Below are 20,027 nucleotides of genomic sequence, written 5' to 3' on the forward strand. Positions count from 1 at the left end.
TTAAAATTTATTATTTTCTGTGCTCCCTTTCCAAGAATACTCTCACAAGTGATGAAGATAAGATTTTTTTTTAAAAAAAGATTATTTATTATTATACCTAAGTTCACTGTAGCTGACTTCAGACACACCAGAAGAGGGTGTCAGATCTCATTATGGGTGGTTGTGAGCCACCATGTGGTTGCTGGGATTTGAACTCAGGACTTTCGGAAGAGCAGTCAGTGTCCTTTACCTGTCGAGCCATCTCACTAGCCCGAAGATAAGATTTATACTAAAGGTATGATGTAAAACAAAAAACATGCTTATGAAAAATCTTGTTAGAATTTCCATGTATAATTCAAATGCCAGAGACACAACCTCGATAGTTCCATTCCTAGGCTAGGGTGGCTTGGCCTATGTAATAAAAATGGCTATGTTATGAAATCTTTAAACTAATCTTACACTTTAAGGTAAGATTTAACTTGCAGCTATGATATTTATACATAAAGATCTACTGCCTGTCTACTGGTGTTTTCTTCTTTTGAAAAACCAGGGCTTAGATTTAGGCAGTGTTGGTGGACACCTTTAATCCCAGTACTTGGGAGGCAGAGACAGAGGATTTCTGAGTTTGAAGCCAATCTGATCTACAATGTGAATTCCAGGACAGAAGATGGCTACACCAAGAAACACTGTCTTGAAGTAAACAAAATAAACTCTCACCAAACCCAACAATCATCATCTAAAAAACAAGCTGCCGCCATCCACTCAGCCCACTTGGAGACACCAAGGGTTAGCTCTGTGTCTTTGAGAAGTCTCAGAAGCACAGTTAAAGACTGCTTACTCCTATGAAAAAAATAATCAGACTTTAAAACTGATAAGCATTACAAATGGAAAAAAACAAAAACAACACTTACACACGTCTGTCTTTCTATGGTTCACAAGCTACTGAACTGGGAGTTCCTGCTGGGTTTGCTCTCCATCCTAAGGGCCATTTCTTAAACAGGCAGTAATGCAGCAGAAGGGCCGAGTGAGTCAGTTAAATTTTAATTTTTCTTTTGAGATTTTTAAACAAAGACAGTTCAAAGGGTCCAGAGAAAGCAAACAAAATAAGCCCAATTGATTTTCCTGCTGCTTCTGAGAAACCTCAGATTGAAGATTATATATAGGACGACACTTGCCAAAACTATGAAAACCAAGAGACCAGAAATGAATTGCTCCTTAGCCAGGTTCTAAGAAACAGACTCACACCCACCTAGACCACAGTCAAGTATAGTGTCCTATCCTCTAAGGAAAGGATAGGCCTTGAGTACTAATGACAGCTGCCCTCAAACACTAGTAGGGTTCAAATGGCCTAATAAAGTTTCACTCAAAACAATTTTAGGTAATGACCAGGTGTACCCTGGATGGTTAACAGGACAAACATCTAACAGGGGTTTAGTCTTTTTCTGGATAATGTAGGACCCTTTATAAATGAGCCTGGCTAGTAGCCAATGATAAAGAGAATGCCCAAAGCCAAAGGAAATTTGTTGTCAATGTCAGTCTTGGGGAAGTGAATTAACATATACATGGCCCAATAAGAAAACTTCACCTAAGTTTACAGCTTTCTTTTCCAGCTTAAATGTCAACATGCAAATATCTAGAACAAGTCTAGACTTTAAAGCTAATGCAAAGCTGACGGTTGAACCTCCGATGGATCATCTGATGTTTACTAAAATTTGGCTCAGTGGTAGAGTTTGTCGATCATGCACAAGACTGTGGGTTCTATAACCTGGGGATGGTGGTGCATGCCTTAACTCCTAGCACTGGGGAGGCAGAGGCAGATGATGAATTCAAGGCCAGGCTGGTCCACAAGAGTGAGTTCGAGGATGGATGGCCAGAGCTACATAGTAAGAAAAAGGGAGCACCAATAAGCCAGCTTGTCCTCTCCTCTAGTCCTTAAGCCCTGGCATTTGGAAAGCTGAGGCAGGTAGATAGCTATGAATTAAATCCAGCCTGCTTCACACAGTGAAATCCTATCTCAAAAAACAAAAACAAAAAAACCACAAAGCAACACAATTCTTTACTGGGGGACAGTGGTAAAGAACCCAGGTACAGTTCTAAGCACCCACTATCATCAGTATCTGCACGCCAAGGGGATCTGATGCCCTCACTTCGGCCTCCAAAGGCACTGCATGCAAATGGGGCACATAAAAAAAGCAGGAAGAACACTCAATCAGGTAAATAAATCCAAAACAAAACCTGTTAGGTCTTTATGGTCTCAAGACTATCTTAAATACAAGGCTGTGACATCACAAACTGCTAAAAGATTTTAAAATTCTCTTTAAAGAAATAACATCTTGTGCTGATCTCGGCAGCACATATACTAAAGAAATAAGTACATCTTAACATCTTAAACAAAGCTCTAAAAGTCAGGCATAGTGGTTTATGCCTTTAGCCCAGCACTTGGGAGGCAAAGGCAGATCTCTGTGAGTTCAAGGCCAGTCTGGTCTACAGAACTAGTTCTAGGACATCCACGGCCACCAGAGAAACCCTGTCTTGAAACAAACAACAAAAAACCCAAACAGAGCAACACACCCAAAGCTCTATGACTCTATCAGTAGTTGTAGCCTTTACTTTATGTTTTGGTTTTCCTTATTTTTCTTTAATGGTTACACCTTCACTATTATCACTTAATACAATACAATCTACCACTGGATTCCTTTTTAAAATTGTTATTTCACCACATTCTCAGTAGAAAAGCACCAGAAAGCATATATAATATTTTAAATAGTCCAACATCATACCCTACAAGCACACCCAAGAATAGCTCTCAAGACAAGCACGGCCAGACTCTCCTGGCTTTTGTACACTCAGGTATACAAGCTGATATAATCACATCATTATTGTAACCTCCCATCCTAGAGGGTTTCTCTGTATGTAGTTGTGTAGTCCTGGCTGTCCTGGAACTTGCTACATAGTCTAGGCTAAAACTCAAGAGATTTGTTGTCTTCTGACATAATGTGCCACTATACCCCACCTAAATCTTGTATTTTTAATCTTGCATCACACTAAGACAACTTCAAGCTACACATATGATGCAGGCATCCCAATCAATTTGTACTACAGGGAGTCTAAAGCTTCCTTTGTAACTACAAATAGACCTATGCAGTGTAACATGTCTTAAACAGACACTATGGCCCTTATCAGTGCTGAATGAATGAAATTATAGAAATGTAATCATCTTTCAGCCCTGAGGTACAATTTTTGGGAATACAACTCTCAAGTGGGATGTGGGACAGCAAAGTATATAAAGAATCTTAAGCCGGGAGTGGTGGCGCACGCCTTTAATCCCAGCACTTGGAAGGCAGAGGCAGGCGGATTTCTGAGTTCGAGGCCAGCCTGGTCTACAGAGTGAGTTCCAGGACAGCCAAGGGCTACACAGAAAAACCCTGTCTCGAAAAACCAAAAAAAAAAAAAAAAAAAAAAAAGAATCTTAAGATCAACATGTAAGCTGGGTGTGTTTAACAATAACAATGTTGGTGACCAACCTACACAGCTTGAAACTAATACTGGATCCCCAGACAGAGACATTAAGAGGCTGTCAATCAAAGTCAGGTAAGATTCTGCACCAAGTCTCATCAACCTAAGACAGAAATGCATTGCTTTTGATAATGCTTCTTGTCAAAACAACCTAAGTCTTGTTTATAAAATCAAAAAGAGGGAGATGTGGAGAGCTCTTGGGGCCACTTCTAGAAATTTGGCAGGAATTTGACACTGGGCTAGGAGAAGGAGTAGGCTCAAGATCTTGATTATCTTGATTAAGTCCCTGAATGCCATGGGACTTTTTTTATTGACTTGTTTTTTCCTTGACCTAGAACTGACCTTATTCTTCGCATGTACTTAGAACGGTATAAAAGCAGACTGGGAAAAAATAAACCTACTTCAGCCTTATCACTGGCTGGAGTCATATTAAAAAAAAAAAGCCGGGCGTGGTGGCACACGCCTTTAATCCCAGCACTTGGGAGGCAGAGGCAGGCGGATTTCTGAGTTCGAGGCCAGCCTGGTCTACAAAGTGAGTTCCAGGACAGCCAGGGCTACACAGAGAAAGCCTATCTCGAAAAACCAAAAAAGAAAAAAAAAAATTAAAAAAGGCTGGGCATGAAAAGATCAATTTTTAGTTAAACTAACCAGTGGCACAATCAGATAAAGGAAAAGAAGGAAAAGAAAGGTTGAGCCAGGTGGTGGTGGTGTTGCACACTGTTAATCCTAGCACTCGGGAAGCAGAGGCAGGTAGACCCAGCCTGATCTACAGAGTGAGCTCTAGGATAGCCAGGGTCACACAGAGAAAACCTATCTTGAAAAACTAAACCAGCCGGGCAGTGGTGGCGCATGCCTTTAACCCCAGCACTTGGGAGGCAGAGGCAGGCAGATTTCTGAGTTCAAGGACAGCCAGGGTTACACAGAGAAACCCTGTCTCAAAAAAGACCAAAGGAAAGAAAAATGACACAAATATGGAAGTCACATTGAAAGAAAAATCTGAACACAGCTGACAGCTGCATCCACAAAGTGTGTGTAAATGTTTGTATACCTCGATCATCATATATGCATACATAGGTATGAAAGAAATAATGTTGTCTCATAGATCTAGTTTCCCATAGTAAATAAATAAACCACTCACCATCTGCCACACTTGCATGATATTGTCTTCTGATACAGAACAAATCACCCAAGGCTCATTGGGATTCCAGGAGAAGTCAGATATCTTGGCAGTGTGACCACCATGAATAAACTGGAAGGCCCAAAACAAAGACATTAAATACAGACCACTTTAAGTCACAGCCCACTCATTATTTAAACACTGAAGATCCCAAAGTGTCTGACTTGTAACATACCAACAATTCTGGTGGGCCATCCTCTGCATCTTCTGGGGACTGCTCTTCTCCAATTTTACTTTAAAACAAAAAACCAAAAAAGTCAGAAATTGAGCTGGTGAGATGGCTCAGCAGGTAAGAGCACTGATTGCTCTTCTGAAGGTCCTGAGTTCAAACCAGCAACCACATGGTGGCTCACAACCATCTGCAATGAGATTCTGGAGCATTTGAAGACAGCTACAATGTACTTACGTAATAATAATAATAAATAAATCTTTGGCCTGGAGCGAGCAGAGGTCCTAAAAACTCAATTCCCAACAACCACATGAAGGCTCACAACCATCTGTTCAGCTAAAGTATACCCATACACATAAAATAAATAAATTAAAAAGAAAAGGTCAGAAATCATTACACTCAGTACCTGTCATTGAAAAATGTAGACAGTAACTTTGCTAAGCTGGGTGGCACTCAGGAAGCAGAGGCAGGAAAATCTCTTTGAATTTGAAGTCAACCTGGTCTACAGAGGGGATCAGAGGACAGCTGTTCCCAAAACACCCCCGACCCAAATAACTTCAGGGATAGGGTAACTAACATAAAACTCACCTTAGATCCCAGACATTCAGCCTACGATCGGTACCACTGGAAGCTAAGATAGTCTCATTGTGAGGTGACCACTGAACCTATATCCAGAGTGAAGAAAAAGTTAGAGAATAGAAGAGATACCTTACAAAACCTCATTAATAAAACAGAGAACACGGTTAAAGCTGAAAGATACTGCTTACATGAAAAGAACTCATTACTAAAGATAGAACTCAGCTTCTGTTGTATTTTACTTTGTTCCACAGTGTGGCTCAACAGGGCCACAGAGCATACAGCTCAAATTGGCTTCAAACTTCTGTGCCTCTTGCCTTAACCTCACACACTGAAACATAAGTTACCAAACCTAGCTTCAACTTACATCTTTGAAACCTTATTTATTTATACCTAATCCAGCTTTTAGTCAAAAGAAGTTTATTTCTGACACATAAAACTAAAATATCGACAGGTGGCATAAATCTCTTATTTTCTCAACTGCTCATTATGTACCACATAATACAGGATAGGTGTCTATCTTTCTCCTCAAAGATTCCTGATAATCATGTTAGCTATAAAAGATACAAACAACAATCACAAACTGTGTTATTTATTAAGAAAATGCTGGTTCATGGCACAAGAAAGGTATTACTAACTAATGGATTAGGGAAGAATTTAGTTATTCTTTTTTTTTTTTTTTGGTTTTTCGAGACAGGGTTTCTCTGTGTAGCCCTGGCTGTCCTGGAACTCAGAAATCTGCCTGCCTCTGCTTCCCGAGTGGTGGGATTAAAGGCGTGTGCCACCACGCCCGCCCGGCTTTAGTTATTCTTTCAAGCAAGATCACCAAAAGGAGTCCAGACAAAGATAAAATATCTCCAATACTCAAGTCTATTTAGGTGAGGATGACCTTGTATTGACTCTCCTGCCTCTTCTTTCTGCATGCTGGGATTAGTAGTCTTGATGAATGTAGAGTCTCTTCCTAGATAGTCAGGATGAACTACTTGTGACTACTTGGTTAGCTTCTTCTGCGTTGGGATTAGAGGCCTGTATTATCATGCCTGTCTTCACTATCAAATTCACGCTGGAGAGAAAAGGCTGTAAAGTGGTTGTCACAATGCCTTAGAGCATGTGTTTTAAAACAGCAGACAATTGGGCTGGTGAGATGGCTCAATGGGTAAGAGCACCCGACTGTTCTTCCGAAGGTCCAGAGTTCAAATCCCAGCAACCACATGGTGGCTCACAACCATCTGTAACAAGATCTGACTCCCTCTTCTGGAGTGTCTGAAGACAGCTACAGTGTACTTACATATAATAAATAAATAAATCTTAAAAAAAAAAAAAAAAAGATGTAAAAAAAAAACAGCAGACAATTAATTGAGTCAGGGGGACCCCTATGAAAAAGGGGGCATACAGGAGTCTAAGTAGCAATGGCTAAAATAGTAAAATTATCTCAAAAAAGGTGGGGCTGGAGATATGGCTCAGAGTACTGGCCAAACTTCTAGAAGACCAGTGTTCAATTCAAAACACACACACACAGATTTTGAGACAGGATTTTTCTTATTTTGATCCACCTGCCTCTGCCTCCAAGCTGGGAGATAGGTGGGCACCACCACTCCCACTGAGCAGCAAATAATTTTAAAACGAAGAGACAAGCAATGTTGGTTCACTCCTTTAATCCTAGCACTCAGCCGGCAGACCTCTGGGTTCAAGACCAGCCTAGTCTATAAAGCAACTTCCAGTATAGTCAGGAATACACAGAAAAATCCTATCTTTAAAAACAAATCAAAAAAATAACAAAACAGCCAGAAAAAAAAAAGGAATTTAATGATTGGTCTGAGGAGAACACACAGGTACCTCCCTTCCCCCAGTTCCCCAAGTGCTGGAATTATAGGCATGGACACAATAATCCAGCACTAGTTTCTTAATATCCCAAGAAACCAAGAGGTGCAAAGATTTTTTTCAGCTCTCAAATACTACTAACTTGAGCAGATTTCCTGTAGACAAAGGAAGATGAAAGAAAGGGAAGTGAGGGGTAGGCACATTGATTTCTCTTACTTGGAATATTTCATCCTTATGGGATTCAAAGGAGTGCAACTTGAGTTTCAGATTCCTCAGATCCCACAAGGCAACAGTCTATGTGCAAAAATAAAAATAAATTACTATTAATTTATCAGATAAGAACACCCTAAAGTAACAAGATGGTTCAGCGGCTAAGGGTGCTTGCTGAGGAGTCAAATGAGTTTGATTCCAGAACCTAAATAGTGAAAGTAGAGAACAGATGTTGGAGAGCTGTCCTTTGACCTCTTCAGTTGTCACCACATATGTCCCTCCACCCCTGCCAAATACATACATAAATGTAATTTAAAAAATTTTAAGTTAAAAATTACATTCATTTATTTATATATTTTTATTTAAAATCCTGATCTACAGTTTATGCCCCTCATATATTTTATCTACTCAGTGTATACACACGTGCCATGAAAACCATGCAAAGATCAGAGGCCAACTTGTAGGAGTGGAGTTGGCCTCTCCTTTAGTCATTTGGGTCTCAGGGACTGAATTTAGATTTAGATCTTCAGGCTCCAGTCAGTGCCTTTGCTTACTGAGGCATCCTGCCAATATAATAAGCACTTTTTAAAAATTTACAAGAAAAGACAAGAAAATCTTTAACTAAAATAAAACATTAACTCAGCACCCACTTGGTGGCTCACAAATATTTGTAAAATTAAATCTCAGGAGATCTGACTTCAACAGGAACCAGGCACCATGCTCAAGACATATATGTAAGTGAAAATACCAATACCTATAAAAATTTAAAACCTCAAACAACAACAAAAATCCAAACAGGGGGCTGGAGAGATGGCTCAGTGATTAAGAACACTGACTGCTCTTCTGAAGGTCCTGAGTTTAAATCCCAGCAACCACATGGTGGCTCACAACCATCTGTAATGAGATCTGATGCCCTCTTCTGGGGTGTATTAGTCAGGGTTTCTATTCCTGCACAAACATCATGACCAAGAAACAAATTGGGAAGGAAAGGGTTTATTCGGCTTACACTTCCATACTGCTGTTCATCACCAAGGAAGTCAGGACTGGAACTCAAGCAGGTTAGGAAGCAGGAGCTGATGCAGAGGCCATGGAGGGATGTTCTTTACTGGCTTGCTCAGCCTGCTCTCTTATAAAACCCAAGACTGCCAGCCCAGAGAGGGTCCCACCCACAAGGGGCCTTTCCCCCTTGATCACTAATTGAGAAAATACCCCACAGCTGGATCTCATGGAGGCATTTTCTCAACTGAAGCTCCTGTCTCTGTGATAACTCCAGCTGTGTCAAGTTGACACAAAACTAGTCAGTACATGGGGTGTCTGAAGACAGCTGCACTGTACTCATATATAATAAATAAATCTTAAAAAAAAAAAAAATCCAAAGGAGGCAAACCTACCTTGTCAGCCGATCCTGTGGCAAGAATGAACTCACTATAAGGATTGAAAGATAAGCAATTCACTTCAGCTGTGTGAGCATCAACCGAGTGGCTTGGCTTGGAAGTATTGTTTGAACGAGTGTCCCAACTTAATTTAAAAAGAAAAAACAGAAGAAATTTGACACTGTGACTAACACAAAACTATGAAAATACAAGTATTAAGAATAAACAATGGGCTGCACTCACATCATAAGCTTCTGGTCATCAGCAACTGAGCCAAATAGAGACTCGTGGAGCAGATGCCAGGACACGTCCTCCACTACTGCTGTATGCCCCGTGAAGATGGTCTTTGCATCCACCACCTTTCCTTCTTTTGGAACTGCACTGATGTCCCACAGGCAGATGGTCTTAAATGTAAAATTAACCATTATATAAAAGATTCTCACTTCCCCACATATCCCAAAAAAGAAACCAATTGGTAACAATCCCAGATTTGCTCCAGAACTGCAAGGATACATACATGGTCATCTGAAGCACTAAGTAAGTGCCCACTGAGATTTGGATTCCAAGAAAGCCCATAACCTTCCTTCTGATGTCCACGGAGACGCAAATCGGGGTTGCATTCTCCAGAAGGGTCTGCAAAATAACATATATCAAAAATAGACAATCTACTGTCTTTCTGGGTTTATTAAGCAAAATGTCACAAACATCTATTATACAAACCACAGACCCTTTACCAGATATATAACGCTAAAGCTGAGCAATCACGATTTTCTTCTACACAAAAGCATTATTTCACTTGAAAAGTATAACACCCGCACATGTCAATATAAATAAATTGATTAAAAAAAAGAGGAAGGTACCTGGTTTAGAAGGGTGCTTTGTGTAGTCAAAAACAAGAACATCACTGGATGGAGTCTTTGTTGCAATGATGCAGGGGTTCTGAGGCATGTACCGGGCCCTGTTCACTTCTCCTTCATGGTTGATCTTGATTTCTATTTCAATTTTCCCACTGACAGAACCAAAACCTCCAAATTCTGTGTGTATATATATATAAAAGCACAAAGTACTTAAGCAACCAAGTCGTATATTTAAAAGCCCGAACCTAGGCATTTACAGAACTAAAGAACGTTCATTGTGGTGGCGCACACCTTTAATCCCAGCACTCGGGAGGCAGAGGCAGGCGGATTTCTGAGTTCGAGGCCAGCCTGGTCTACAAAGTGAGTTCCAGGACAGCCAGGACTATACAGAGAAACCCTGTCTCGAGGAAAAAAAAAAAAAAAAACACGTTCATAATTTGTAAGAACAGATTAGTAATGAGTACTACATTACTAAATGAAATTATGACTGCATGAGTCAAGTCAGGTGTGGTAATGCACACTTTAAATCCTGACACTTAGGAGGCAGAGGCAGGTGGATCTGAGTTAGAGGCCAGCCTGGTCCACAGAGAAAAGTTCCAGGACAACACAGAGAAACCATGTCTGAAAAAAAAAAAAAAAAGGAAAATGTCCTGTCACTAACACCACTATTCAAGTGTTACTTTAAGGCTAAAGTGATGGCTCAGCGGTTAAGAGCACTGACTGCTCTTCCAGAGGTCCTGAGTTCAATTCCCAGCAACCACATGGTGGCTCACAACCATCTGTAATGAAATCCAAAGCCCTCTTCTGGTGTGTCTGAAGACAGCTACAGTGTACTTACACATATAAAACAACAATCAGGTAATCATGAATGACCTTGATTCTATCTCCACCTCTGGTGTTGGGATTACAGATAAATACCTATATTATTAGAGAAGTGTTGCTAATTAAAGAACAAAAATTATTTTCAGAGGGAAGGGTAATTGCATAATACTGTTGGCCTATTAGGCAATCTACAGCCTCAAAATGATTATACATTCATGTATTTCGAGACAATGTTTCTCTGTTGCCCTGGCTAGCCTAAAATTTGCTGTATAGATCAGACTGGCAAGGAACACACAGTGATCTACCTACCTCTGCCTCCTCAAGTACTCAAAGACTCAAGCCACCATATTTATCAATTTTTGCCTGTAATGCAACACATCTTTAATCTTGGCACTAGGGTGGCAGAGGCAGGCAGATCTCTTGAGTTTTAGACCAGCCAGCCAGCCAGCCAGTGGAGGGAACACTGTGATACCCTAGCTTTGAAAGGACTCTAAAAGGCGGAGAAAACAAAAACAAAAAACCCCACTAGATCTTCACACACACCCTGGACTGTACAACATGCAAGATCTAACACAGAACTAGGAAAGAAGGCTCTTGAGCCAGCTAGCCTGGAGCATCCCCTGCAGCTACAGAATAGCCAACACACTGCCTCAACAAGGTAGAAGGTAAAGTTGCCCCTGACCTCCATAAAACACCAACACCCATACAGGTAAAAGCAGAAAATAAATAAGCGATCAAGAAATTTTCAGTTAAAGCACATGGTAGTAAGCACACAACTACACACAACTCTGACCTTCTAAAAAGTTTAACTATCAAAGTGCGATATATACAGGTGAAAAATCAATACCAATTACATTATATAATGCATGATTTCAGTTTAGGGCATATACTTAAAATACAGTAGCAGAAATTCAGCTTAGAGAATTTAAAAAGATTATTTTGTTTTGGAGACTGTCTGCCCATGTCTCAATAGTCCTGCTTGTTTCACGCTCAAGATCCTCCTGCCTTCCAAGCAATGACATGACAAGGTACCCCTACCATATGCAGTGCTCAGATTGAGTTTTAACACAGGTTAGGATGTGTCTTTCTTTTCTTTTTTTGCATAAGGAACCTAAGGCCACACATATGCTAGACAAACATATCATCACTGAGCCATTAGCACCCCTACCCCAAGCCACACCTACTTAAAATTATAGATTGCCACTATAAATAAAGTAGGTATGTGAAAGGGCCACTCAAAACAGGAAAGGTCTAAAATAGTAACAAAAGCTCACTGAAAGTAAAAAAATTCTTTCTACTTTTTTTTTTTCAAAACATACATTCAAAGGCAAAACACCATTCAAACTAAACCAAAGCACAACACAACAGAATCTAACAGATCTCTGTGAATACCAGAAGCACTATTCAGAGCACAATGAAAACATTCCAGTGGGCTGGAGATGACTCACTGGTGGAGAGCAATAGCTGCTTTTCAAGTGGAACCAGGTTTTGATACTCAGCACCCACACAGTGGCCCATAACCATCTCTAACTTCAGTTCCAAGGGATCTGATACCTTGTTCTCGTCTCCACAGGTTCTAGGCACACACATGGCACACTGACAAGCATGCTGAGAAACACCCATATACATTAATAGTAACAACAATAAAAGCAACCCTTAAAAAAAAAAAAAAAAAAAGGTAAAGTGAAGGTTAATTTGATTAGTACAAGTTCATAGTAGCCTTGAGTACTTAAGGGAGTTTCCGGTCAGCCTAGACCACAAAGTCCTGTTTAAAATCAAACAAACCAACAAAAAGAAAATAAAAACAGCAACGAAAAACTCGCTGAACATTTCCAATACCCCAGATAGAACATGTGCATCTTTCTAAACTAATAGTATTCACACATAAGGTTCTGTCACTCTGATTTCTAATGAGTCACTTTTCTAGGCAATAAATTTAGTGGAATCTCAAAGAATGTGTTTTAACAGCACAAACCAAATAATCAAATCATTTTTCCCACAATCAATCAATGAATTTTTATAATGTAGTTCATCTTTTAGGTAGGAGATTACTTACCTAATAATCTCTCAAAAACACTTTTTTTGTGTGTCTGTGGTGCTAGGTATAGAGCCCAGGGTCTTACAGATCCAAGACTAGTAAATTCTACCACTGAGATACAACCCAGCACTCAAAGTCTTAAACATTAGACATAACTCTGCCCATCGCTGATGAGATCAACAAAGTCACCATCCCCCACACCTTTTAAATACCAAGCTTATTCTCTGATCTGTAAAGTATCACTTTAATGGAGAGAAAAATAATGTATGTAACACTGGGGTATTGTGATAATCAAATTAAAAAATCCACAGCTGTTATTCATATCACTGCTTCTTTTTTGGGGAGGACAGAGAAGCCCTTTTGAGAATTCACTCAGGGACTCAATATGCAGACAACTGCCTTTAATGTATGATAATCCTTCCTCATCTGGCACACACCTACACCAATACACAAAGCTGATGTCAAAGGAAGCAGCTCACGGGGTAGAGAGCATGCTGACCCCCAACTCCCCAAAGCAAGATAAACATTCAGGGAACAGGACTAAATTCTAATCATAAACAACCAGCAAAATAAACAGAAAGACCAAAGTTTTATCAGTTAAAGTATTAAAAAAAAAAGATTATTTTGAGCTCTTTGGGACAGGAAAGCATTTCAAAGAATGACAAAAAAGTTGGAGGACTTTAGAGGAAAAGTTAATAATTTATAACTGTACAGTTTTTAAACAATAATAGAAGCCAGGTTTGCTAGCCTAATCCCTCCCAGAACCTCAGAGGCAAAGCAAGGATGACGATTCCAAGTTTAAGCCAGCCTGGGTTACATGAGAGCCTATTCAAAACCAAGTAAAATACAACACACACACACACACACACACACCCCAAGTTAAATGACCTTGGAGGACAGAGAGATGGCCAGTGAGTACAAAGTTTGCTATTCAGCAAGAATGAAGACCTGAGTTTGGCACTAACATAAAAGGCCAGGTATAACTTGAGGTTTTCCTGTAACCCAGGAATAGAGTATGAAGACATACATGCAGCCTAGCTGGCAGGGCAAGCCTCCAATTCAGCAAAACCATGTCAAAGGATTAAACAAGAGAGTGACAGAGGAAGGCCCTGACTTCCAAGTGTGCTGGCATGGACATGCGCACCTTCACTCTCGTAGACCACTCATGCAAAATGAGATTACAAGTTATTGAATCCAATTACAGAAAAACAAAGAAACCCACACCACACATTCTACCTACACTACCTCTTTCTGAGGTACCAATAAAAACCCTGAGGAGAGAAGAGGTTCTGAGTTCAATTCCCAGCAACCACATGGTGGCTCTCAATCTGTAATGAGTTCTGCTGCCCTCTACTAACAGTAGGTGCACATGCAGACAGAGCACCCATATACATAAATCTTAAAAAGAAAAAGTCCTGGGGCTGGAGAGATGGCTCTGCAGTTAAGAGCACTGACTGCTCTTCCGAAAGTCCTGAGTTCAAATCCCAGCAACCACATGGTGGCTCACAACCATCGGAAATGAGATCTGACGCCCTTTTCTGGTGTGTCTGAGACAGCTACAGTGTACTTACATATAATAAATAAATCTTGAAAGAAAGAAAGAAAGAAAGAAAGAAAGAAAGAGAGAAAGAGTCCTGTATGTAGTAAGTACTCAACCCCCTTAGAATGCCCAGCCTTCTACCCCTACCTTGCAAATGCATACCATTGTATGTGGTTTAGAATCCAGTGCCTTGTGCATGTCAAACAACTTACCCACTGAGCTCCATCCTCAACTTCTCCTTTCTGGCTGGGCATGGTGGCGCACGCCTTTAACCCAAGCACTCGGGAGGCAAAGGCAGGCGGATTTCTGAGTTCGAGGCCAGCCTGGTCTATAGAGTGAGTTCCAGGACAGCCTGGTCTACACAGAGAAACCCTGTCTCGAAAAACCAAAACCAACCAACCAAACAAACAAAACCCTTCTCTTTTCTGTTTGTAGTTTACTGCACACACACATTCAGGTGGATATGTACAAGCTCCTAACATACATAGTGACAAGAACAACTTTTGGGAGTCAAGTTCTCTACAGGGACATAAGTATCAATTCCTATCTAGAAAAAGAAGTATTTGTGAGCAGTTAGGGTATTCTCCTAAAAAAACAGGTTGCTGAAACTTTTTATGCATGTAACAGGTACCACAGTCATTTCCACTGTCCTAAGTCACTGAGTGGCTGAGAGGTGGTGGCACATGCCTAAGAATCAATCCCAGCCAGCACTTGGGAGGCAGAGGCAGGCAGATCTCTGAGTTTGAGACCAGCCTGGTCTAGAGTGACAAGGACAGTCAGAGCTACATACACAGAGAAACCATGTCTCCAAAAACAAACCATAATCTCGTGTTTTTCTCCCCACCCTAATCAGTTAACCTTCTAAGATGTTTTTATTAATCTGCCCCTAGACCCCATGGAATTATAGCAACAGACACATTGTATACTTTGGGTGCTGTGTAAACATTTTCTGTTATGATGGGAATCACTAGCCCCAGGCTGGCCACAACTTGTGATCCTCCTGCCTCATGTGCCTTAGTTTAAGAGATGTCAGAAGAGCAAGAAACACACACTACACATTTAGTCTGCATCTCATGTACCTGGAAAAAACCTAGGGGAGATGAAGAGATGGCTCAATGGTTAAGAGCACTGGTTGCTCTTACAGAGGTCCTGAGTTCAATATGGTGCTAGGGGGATGGCTTAGTGATTTAGAGCACTAGCTGCTCTTCCAGAGGGCCCAGGTTCAATTCCCAACGGCTCACAAATGTCTATAACCCCACTTCCAGGGGATCTGATATCCCTCCCTTACCGGCCTTCATAGGCACCAAGCACACAAGTAGTGCAGACATATATGTAGAAAAAACATGCACACATTAAAAAAAAGGTGTAGCAACCCACATCTATGAACTAATTTCTGTCTTTGGGTCAATGTCTTCCTGGTTAACCAAATTGTATACCTCCTTAATGAAGATATAACCCATATACCATTACTTCTTCCATCCCGGAAGAGTCCTACCTCCTTTTTCACTGTCATAATGGGATGCATCAAACTGAGCATCATCATTAGGGAGCTGGACACTGGCAATCACCAGGTGGTTCTGTTCATCAGATGTGTGTGTTCCCAGGACAAGCCGATGAATGCTGAAATCTTTCCCTTCAGGCCTATAAAAACAAATCACCATTATTTAAGTTGGTAACCCAGGATATCAGTCAGCAATGTACATGTATAACAAAACAACAAAACAAAAATCCAAACAATTCCATCTTGAGATAGTAAGAACTACTTAAAACAAACACAACAGACCCCTCCTTAAGTTCAAGCACAGGAACATGTGGATCCCAGAGGACAATTAGTCATCACTCTTAAGATGCCCTCTATCTCTCTCTTTTAAGATGAGGCCTGCTTGGGGCTGGCGAGATGGCTCAGCGGGTAAGAGCACTGACTGCTCTTCCAAAAGTCCCGAGTTCAAATCCCAGCAACCACATGGTGGCTCACAACCATCCATAATAAGATCTGACGCCCTCTTCTGTTGTGTCTGAAGACAGCAACAGTGTACTTACATATGATAAATAAATAAATCTTAAAAAAAAAAAAAAGAAAAAGGATAAGGCTTACTTTATTGACCTGGAGCTCACCAATTAGGTTAACCTGGCTGGTGAGACTGAGGGATCCTCCTGTTTCCCATCTTGGAATCTCCCTGCCTGTGAGCGCTGGGGACTGACCTCACCTCCCCAGTGCCTATGAGGCAAGTACTTTACTGACTGAATCACTACCAAAGCCCTTATTTCCCACTTTTAAAAAAGTGGGACCAAAACCATGTTTTAGCAGTTAACAGTAGATGCTGCTCTTCTTATAGGACTTGAGTTCAGCTCCCATGTCAAGTAACCCCACAACCACTGGAAAGGCTAGCTCCGGCAGATCCTGAGCATGCTCATTCTCTTACAATATGCATAACTCCCTCCCCACAATGGAATGAATGAATGAATGAATGAATGAAAGCAAGCAAGCAAGCAAGCAAGCAAGCAAGCAAGCAAGCAAGCAGTTCTCTCCGTCCATGGGTTCAGGTGATCAAACTTAAGTTGCAAGCTTGGCAGTACGCACCTACCTCTACCCACTGACTACTTGGCAGTCTATTTCCTACTTCTAGTAGCCTTCTACTAAGGCACAAATACAGCACTCAATTTTTATTTACCTTAGCCAAAAATTTAGAATTACTCCAAGGAAACTTTTTTCCCACTTTATTGAAATAAAGAAGTGAATTAACTATACACTCTTTATAATGGGTAAGAAGAAAAGAAAATAACTGTTAGATATGCCAATATATTCCCTTTTGTTTTTTTTTTTCCCAGACAAGGTTTCTCTGTGTAGCCCTGGCTTTCCTGGAACTCACTCTGTAGACCAAGCTGGCCTCAAATTCAGAAATTCGCCTGTCCCTGCCTCCCAAGTGCCAGGATTAAAGGTGTGTGCCACCACTGCCCGGCTTTTTTGTTTGTTTGTTTGTTTGTTTGTTTAAAAGCCAATATATTCTTGTTTACCAAGAACTCTGAACAGAGATGAGAGAGACAGAAAGAGAGGAGAAACTATGGTATAAAACCAAGAGTTATTGTACTTCACAAAAAAAAAAGAACATTAGCCAGGCAGTGGTGGCAGGCCTTTAGTCCAGGCACTCAGGGGCAGAGGCAGGTAGAGCTCTGAATTCCAGGACAGCTAGGGCTACACAGAAAAACCCTTTTTCAAATAAGCAAAAAACACTAAATACACTGCTCCAAACATTGTTTATGTTCCTAATTACTAAGTACACTGTCCAAACACTTTGGAAGTAGTTTTGTTTTCATTTTAGTTCTCCCTAAACCTAGAGTTGTCTTTCTCACCACCCTTTCTGTATGTACACATCTATCATGAGTGTGCTTACATATGTGGAGGCCAGAACTGGACAATGGGCTTCTGGCTTCTCTTTTTACTCCAGACAGACTGAAGAACTAACTCTCCTGAACCTAGGGTTTGCCAGTTCTGCTGGTATTCTAGTGAGCCTGTTTGCCTCTTGGAATTACAAGTGTGCTATTTATACCAGTGCTAGGATTTGAACTGGGATCCTCTCACTTCCACAATTGCTCTATCCACTGGCCCACATCCTCAAACCTAATACATTCAACTCAAACATTCTATCACTGGGCTACGTGCACTCCTATCTGAAAACAGATGACTACACAGGACTCCCTGGAGCTGGAGACATGTTTTAGCAGTTAAGAAAACTGGCTGCTCTTCCAGAGGACATGGTTCAATTCCCAATACCCATATGGAGGTAATTCAGACCGAGGGGGACCCACAATGCCATTTTCTGGCCTCAGGAAACCCATACATGGCATATGCATACAGACGAAATATACATACTCCTAAATTCAAAACAAAATAAAAGACAAGACAGGCATTCTCCACACACACACACACACACCCCCAGACAGGGTTTCTCTGTGTATCTCTGGCTGTCCTGGAACTCATTTTGTAGACCAGGCTGGCCTCGAACTCAGAAATCCACCTGCCTCTGCCTCCCAAGTGCTGGGATTAAAGGTGTGTGCCATAACAGCCCAGCGACAGGCACTCTTCTTAAAGAGCTAGAAACAGGAACTGGGGAGATGGTTCAGTGATCAAGAGCTATTGTTCTTGGAGAGGACCTGGGTTCAGTTTCCAGCATCCACATGCTGGCTCATGAGTGTGTAGAACTCCAGTTCCAGAGGACCCGACACCCTCTTCTAGCCTCCCCAGGTTCCAGGTACCCAGTACAAGGTACCAGGTACAAAGTGGCACACTGATGTACACATAGTCAAACAAAATTAACAATACAAACTGAAGAAGTACCGTCATCTGAATGGCTTGTAGGCAACCCTGTGGAAGCATTTTCTGGGATTAATGATTTATGTAGGACCTAGCCCACAGTGAGCAGTGCCATCCCAGGGCAGGTGATTCTGAGTTATCTAAGAGGCAAACTGAACAAGACAGAGGCCATGTTCATCCATGGCCTCTACTTCAGTTCCAGCCCCCACACTGAACTTCTACAATGGATTAAACTGTAGCTGAAACAAACTCTTTTCTCCCCAAGCTTCTTTTGTTCATGGTGTTTCATCACAGCAACAGAAAGCAAAACCACTGGAACTTAACAGCTGGGGAATACAATACAGTGGTAGTGTGTGAAACTGGTATCCATGAGGTCCCAGGTTCAATTCAGTAAAACAAAAAACAACCTAATACATTATGGGCTGGGCTAGATTTTAACACCACAATACTAGTTCATCTGAATTTTGGGGAAATCAAGCAATGCGGCTGAGATAATTCTAGTTCTGGAAGTGGAAACCTAGAAAGAGGATTAAAATCACTGCAATTTCTTTAATGTCAGCTTAAGGCAGTCTAGATTTTATACTGTAAGAAACAAGGAATATTAAGTTTCAAATAAGAGCCATAGCTTAATAACATTTGTGTTCTCCTGTAAAAATTAATCTCCATGGTAAAGCAGAGCTTCTGAAAGCATGGCCCTAGACCAACAGTACCAGGACCACTGGATAAGTGGAAGGAGTGCGAGTTCTCAGTTCTATCATCAGAAGCCCGGAGGGCAGGAGATACACCGTTACAGCACCTGCAGCTCACTATGTTGTACATTACAACTTGAAACCCTTCGTCTAGATGGGAAAGATGCTATACCAGCAGGATTAATGAAAGCTTACAATTGTTGCCAAAGGGATTAAATAAGCTACCAAGGAAATGCCAAAAGCCAACTACTTTAAGCATATCAAGGAAGAGAAGCCAGTACAACATTCTAGATAGAGATTGTACTTTTAAGTGCCCAAGAAACAGGAACTTCAATTTGGGTCCCCCTGGTCTACAGAGTGACTTCCAGGACAGCCAGGACTATAAAGAGAAACCTTGTCTCCAAGAAAAAACAGAAACAAAAAACCCCCCAAAAATAGCCTGTCTCCCTGCCCCCCAACACAGTTTTTAAAAAAGTGTGGGAGAAGGAGGGGGACCCTATAATGAACTATCATGTAATAGCTAAAATTTGAGACTCGCTGTTCCAACACACACATTTTGGAGAGGACAGAGTTGTATTATGTAACCCAGGCTGGCCATTATGCCTAGTGCTAGAATACAGACCTGTACCACCATACAAGTTTTTTTCTTATGGTCTGTCATAGGCTAGCCTTCACCTCCTGATCTTCCTGCTCTGCCTCTTAAGTGCTGGGATTACAGGTATGTAGCACCACAGACCCTCTCAACACAAATTGTTTAACAACCACTGAGAACAGATAGAGATAACTCTACTAAGCTTGAACTCCCAACTAGTTTTTTAATCTAATAAATTCCCAATTCCACAGGCAAGAGAGATAGTTCAGCAGCAAGAACACTGACTGTTCTTTCAGAAATTGTTTCCCAACACTTCTATGGCAGCTCCCAACAGTGTAACTCCAGTTTCAGAGTGT

The 20,027-nt window shown here is 41.1% G+C and overlaps 1 protein-coding gene across 2 annotated transcripts in view; it reads right to left on the reverse strand.

Annotated features, from left to right (window-relative positions):
• Nucleotides 1-20,027, reverse strand: part of Rbbp4 (retinoblastoma binding protein 4, chromatin remodeling factor) — a 28,271-nt gene that overhangs the window by 5,915 nt on the left and 2,329 nt on the right. For both annotated transcript variants that reach the window (XR_001784111.2, NM_009030.3), the window contains exons 3-11: nt 15,574-15,719; nt 9,682-9,855; nt 9,339-9,454; nt 9,065-9,225; nt 8,840-8,966; nt 7,455-7,532; nt 5,430-5,506; nt 4,848-4,905; nt 4,634-4,744 (exon numbers count right to left, since the gene is read on the reverse strand). Coding sequence is in view for 1 of the 2 variants with exons in the window: in NM_009030.3 (NP_033056.2) it covers nt 4,634-4,744; nt 4,848-4,905; nt 5,430-5,506; nt 7,455-7,532; nt 8,840-8,966; nt 9,065-9,225; nt 9,339-9,454; nt 9,682-9,855; nt 15,574-15,719 (1,048 nt within the window). In the remaining variant the exon portion in view is untranslated. The remainder of the gene's footprint in view (nt 1-4,633; nt 4,745-4,847; nt 4,906-5,429; nt 5,507-7,454; nt 7,533-8,839; nt 8,967-9,064; nt 9,226-9,338; nt 9,455-9,681; nt 9,856-15,573; nt 15,720-20,027) is intronic.

Source organism: Mus musculus, chromosome 4 (genome assembly GCF_000001635.26).
Source record: "Mus musculus strain C57BL/6J chromosome 4, GRCm38.p6 C57BL/6J".
Lineage (NCBI taxonomy): Eukaryota > Metazoa > Chordata > Mammalia > Rodentia > Muridae > Mus > Mus musculus.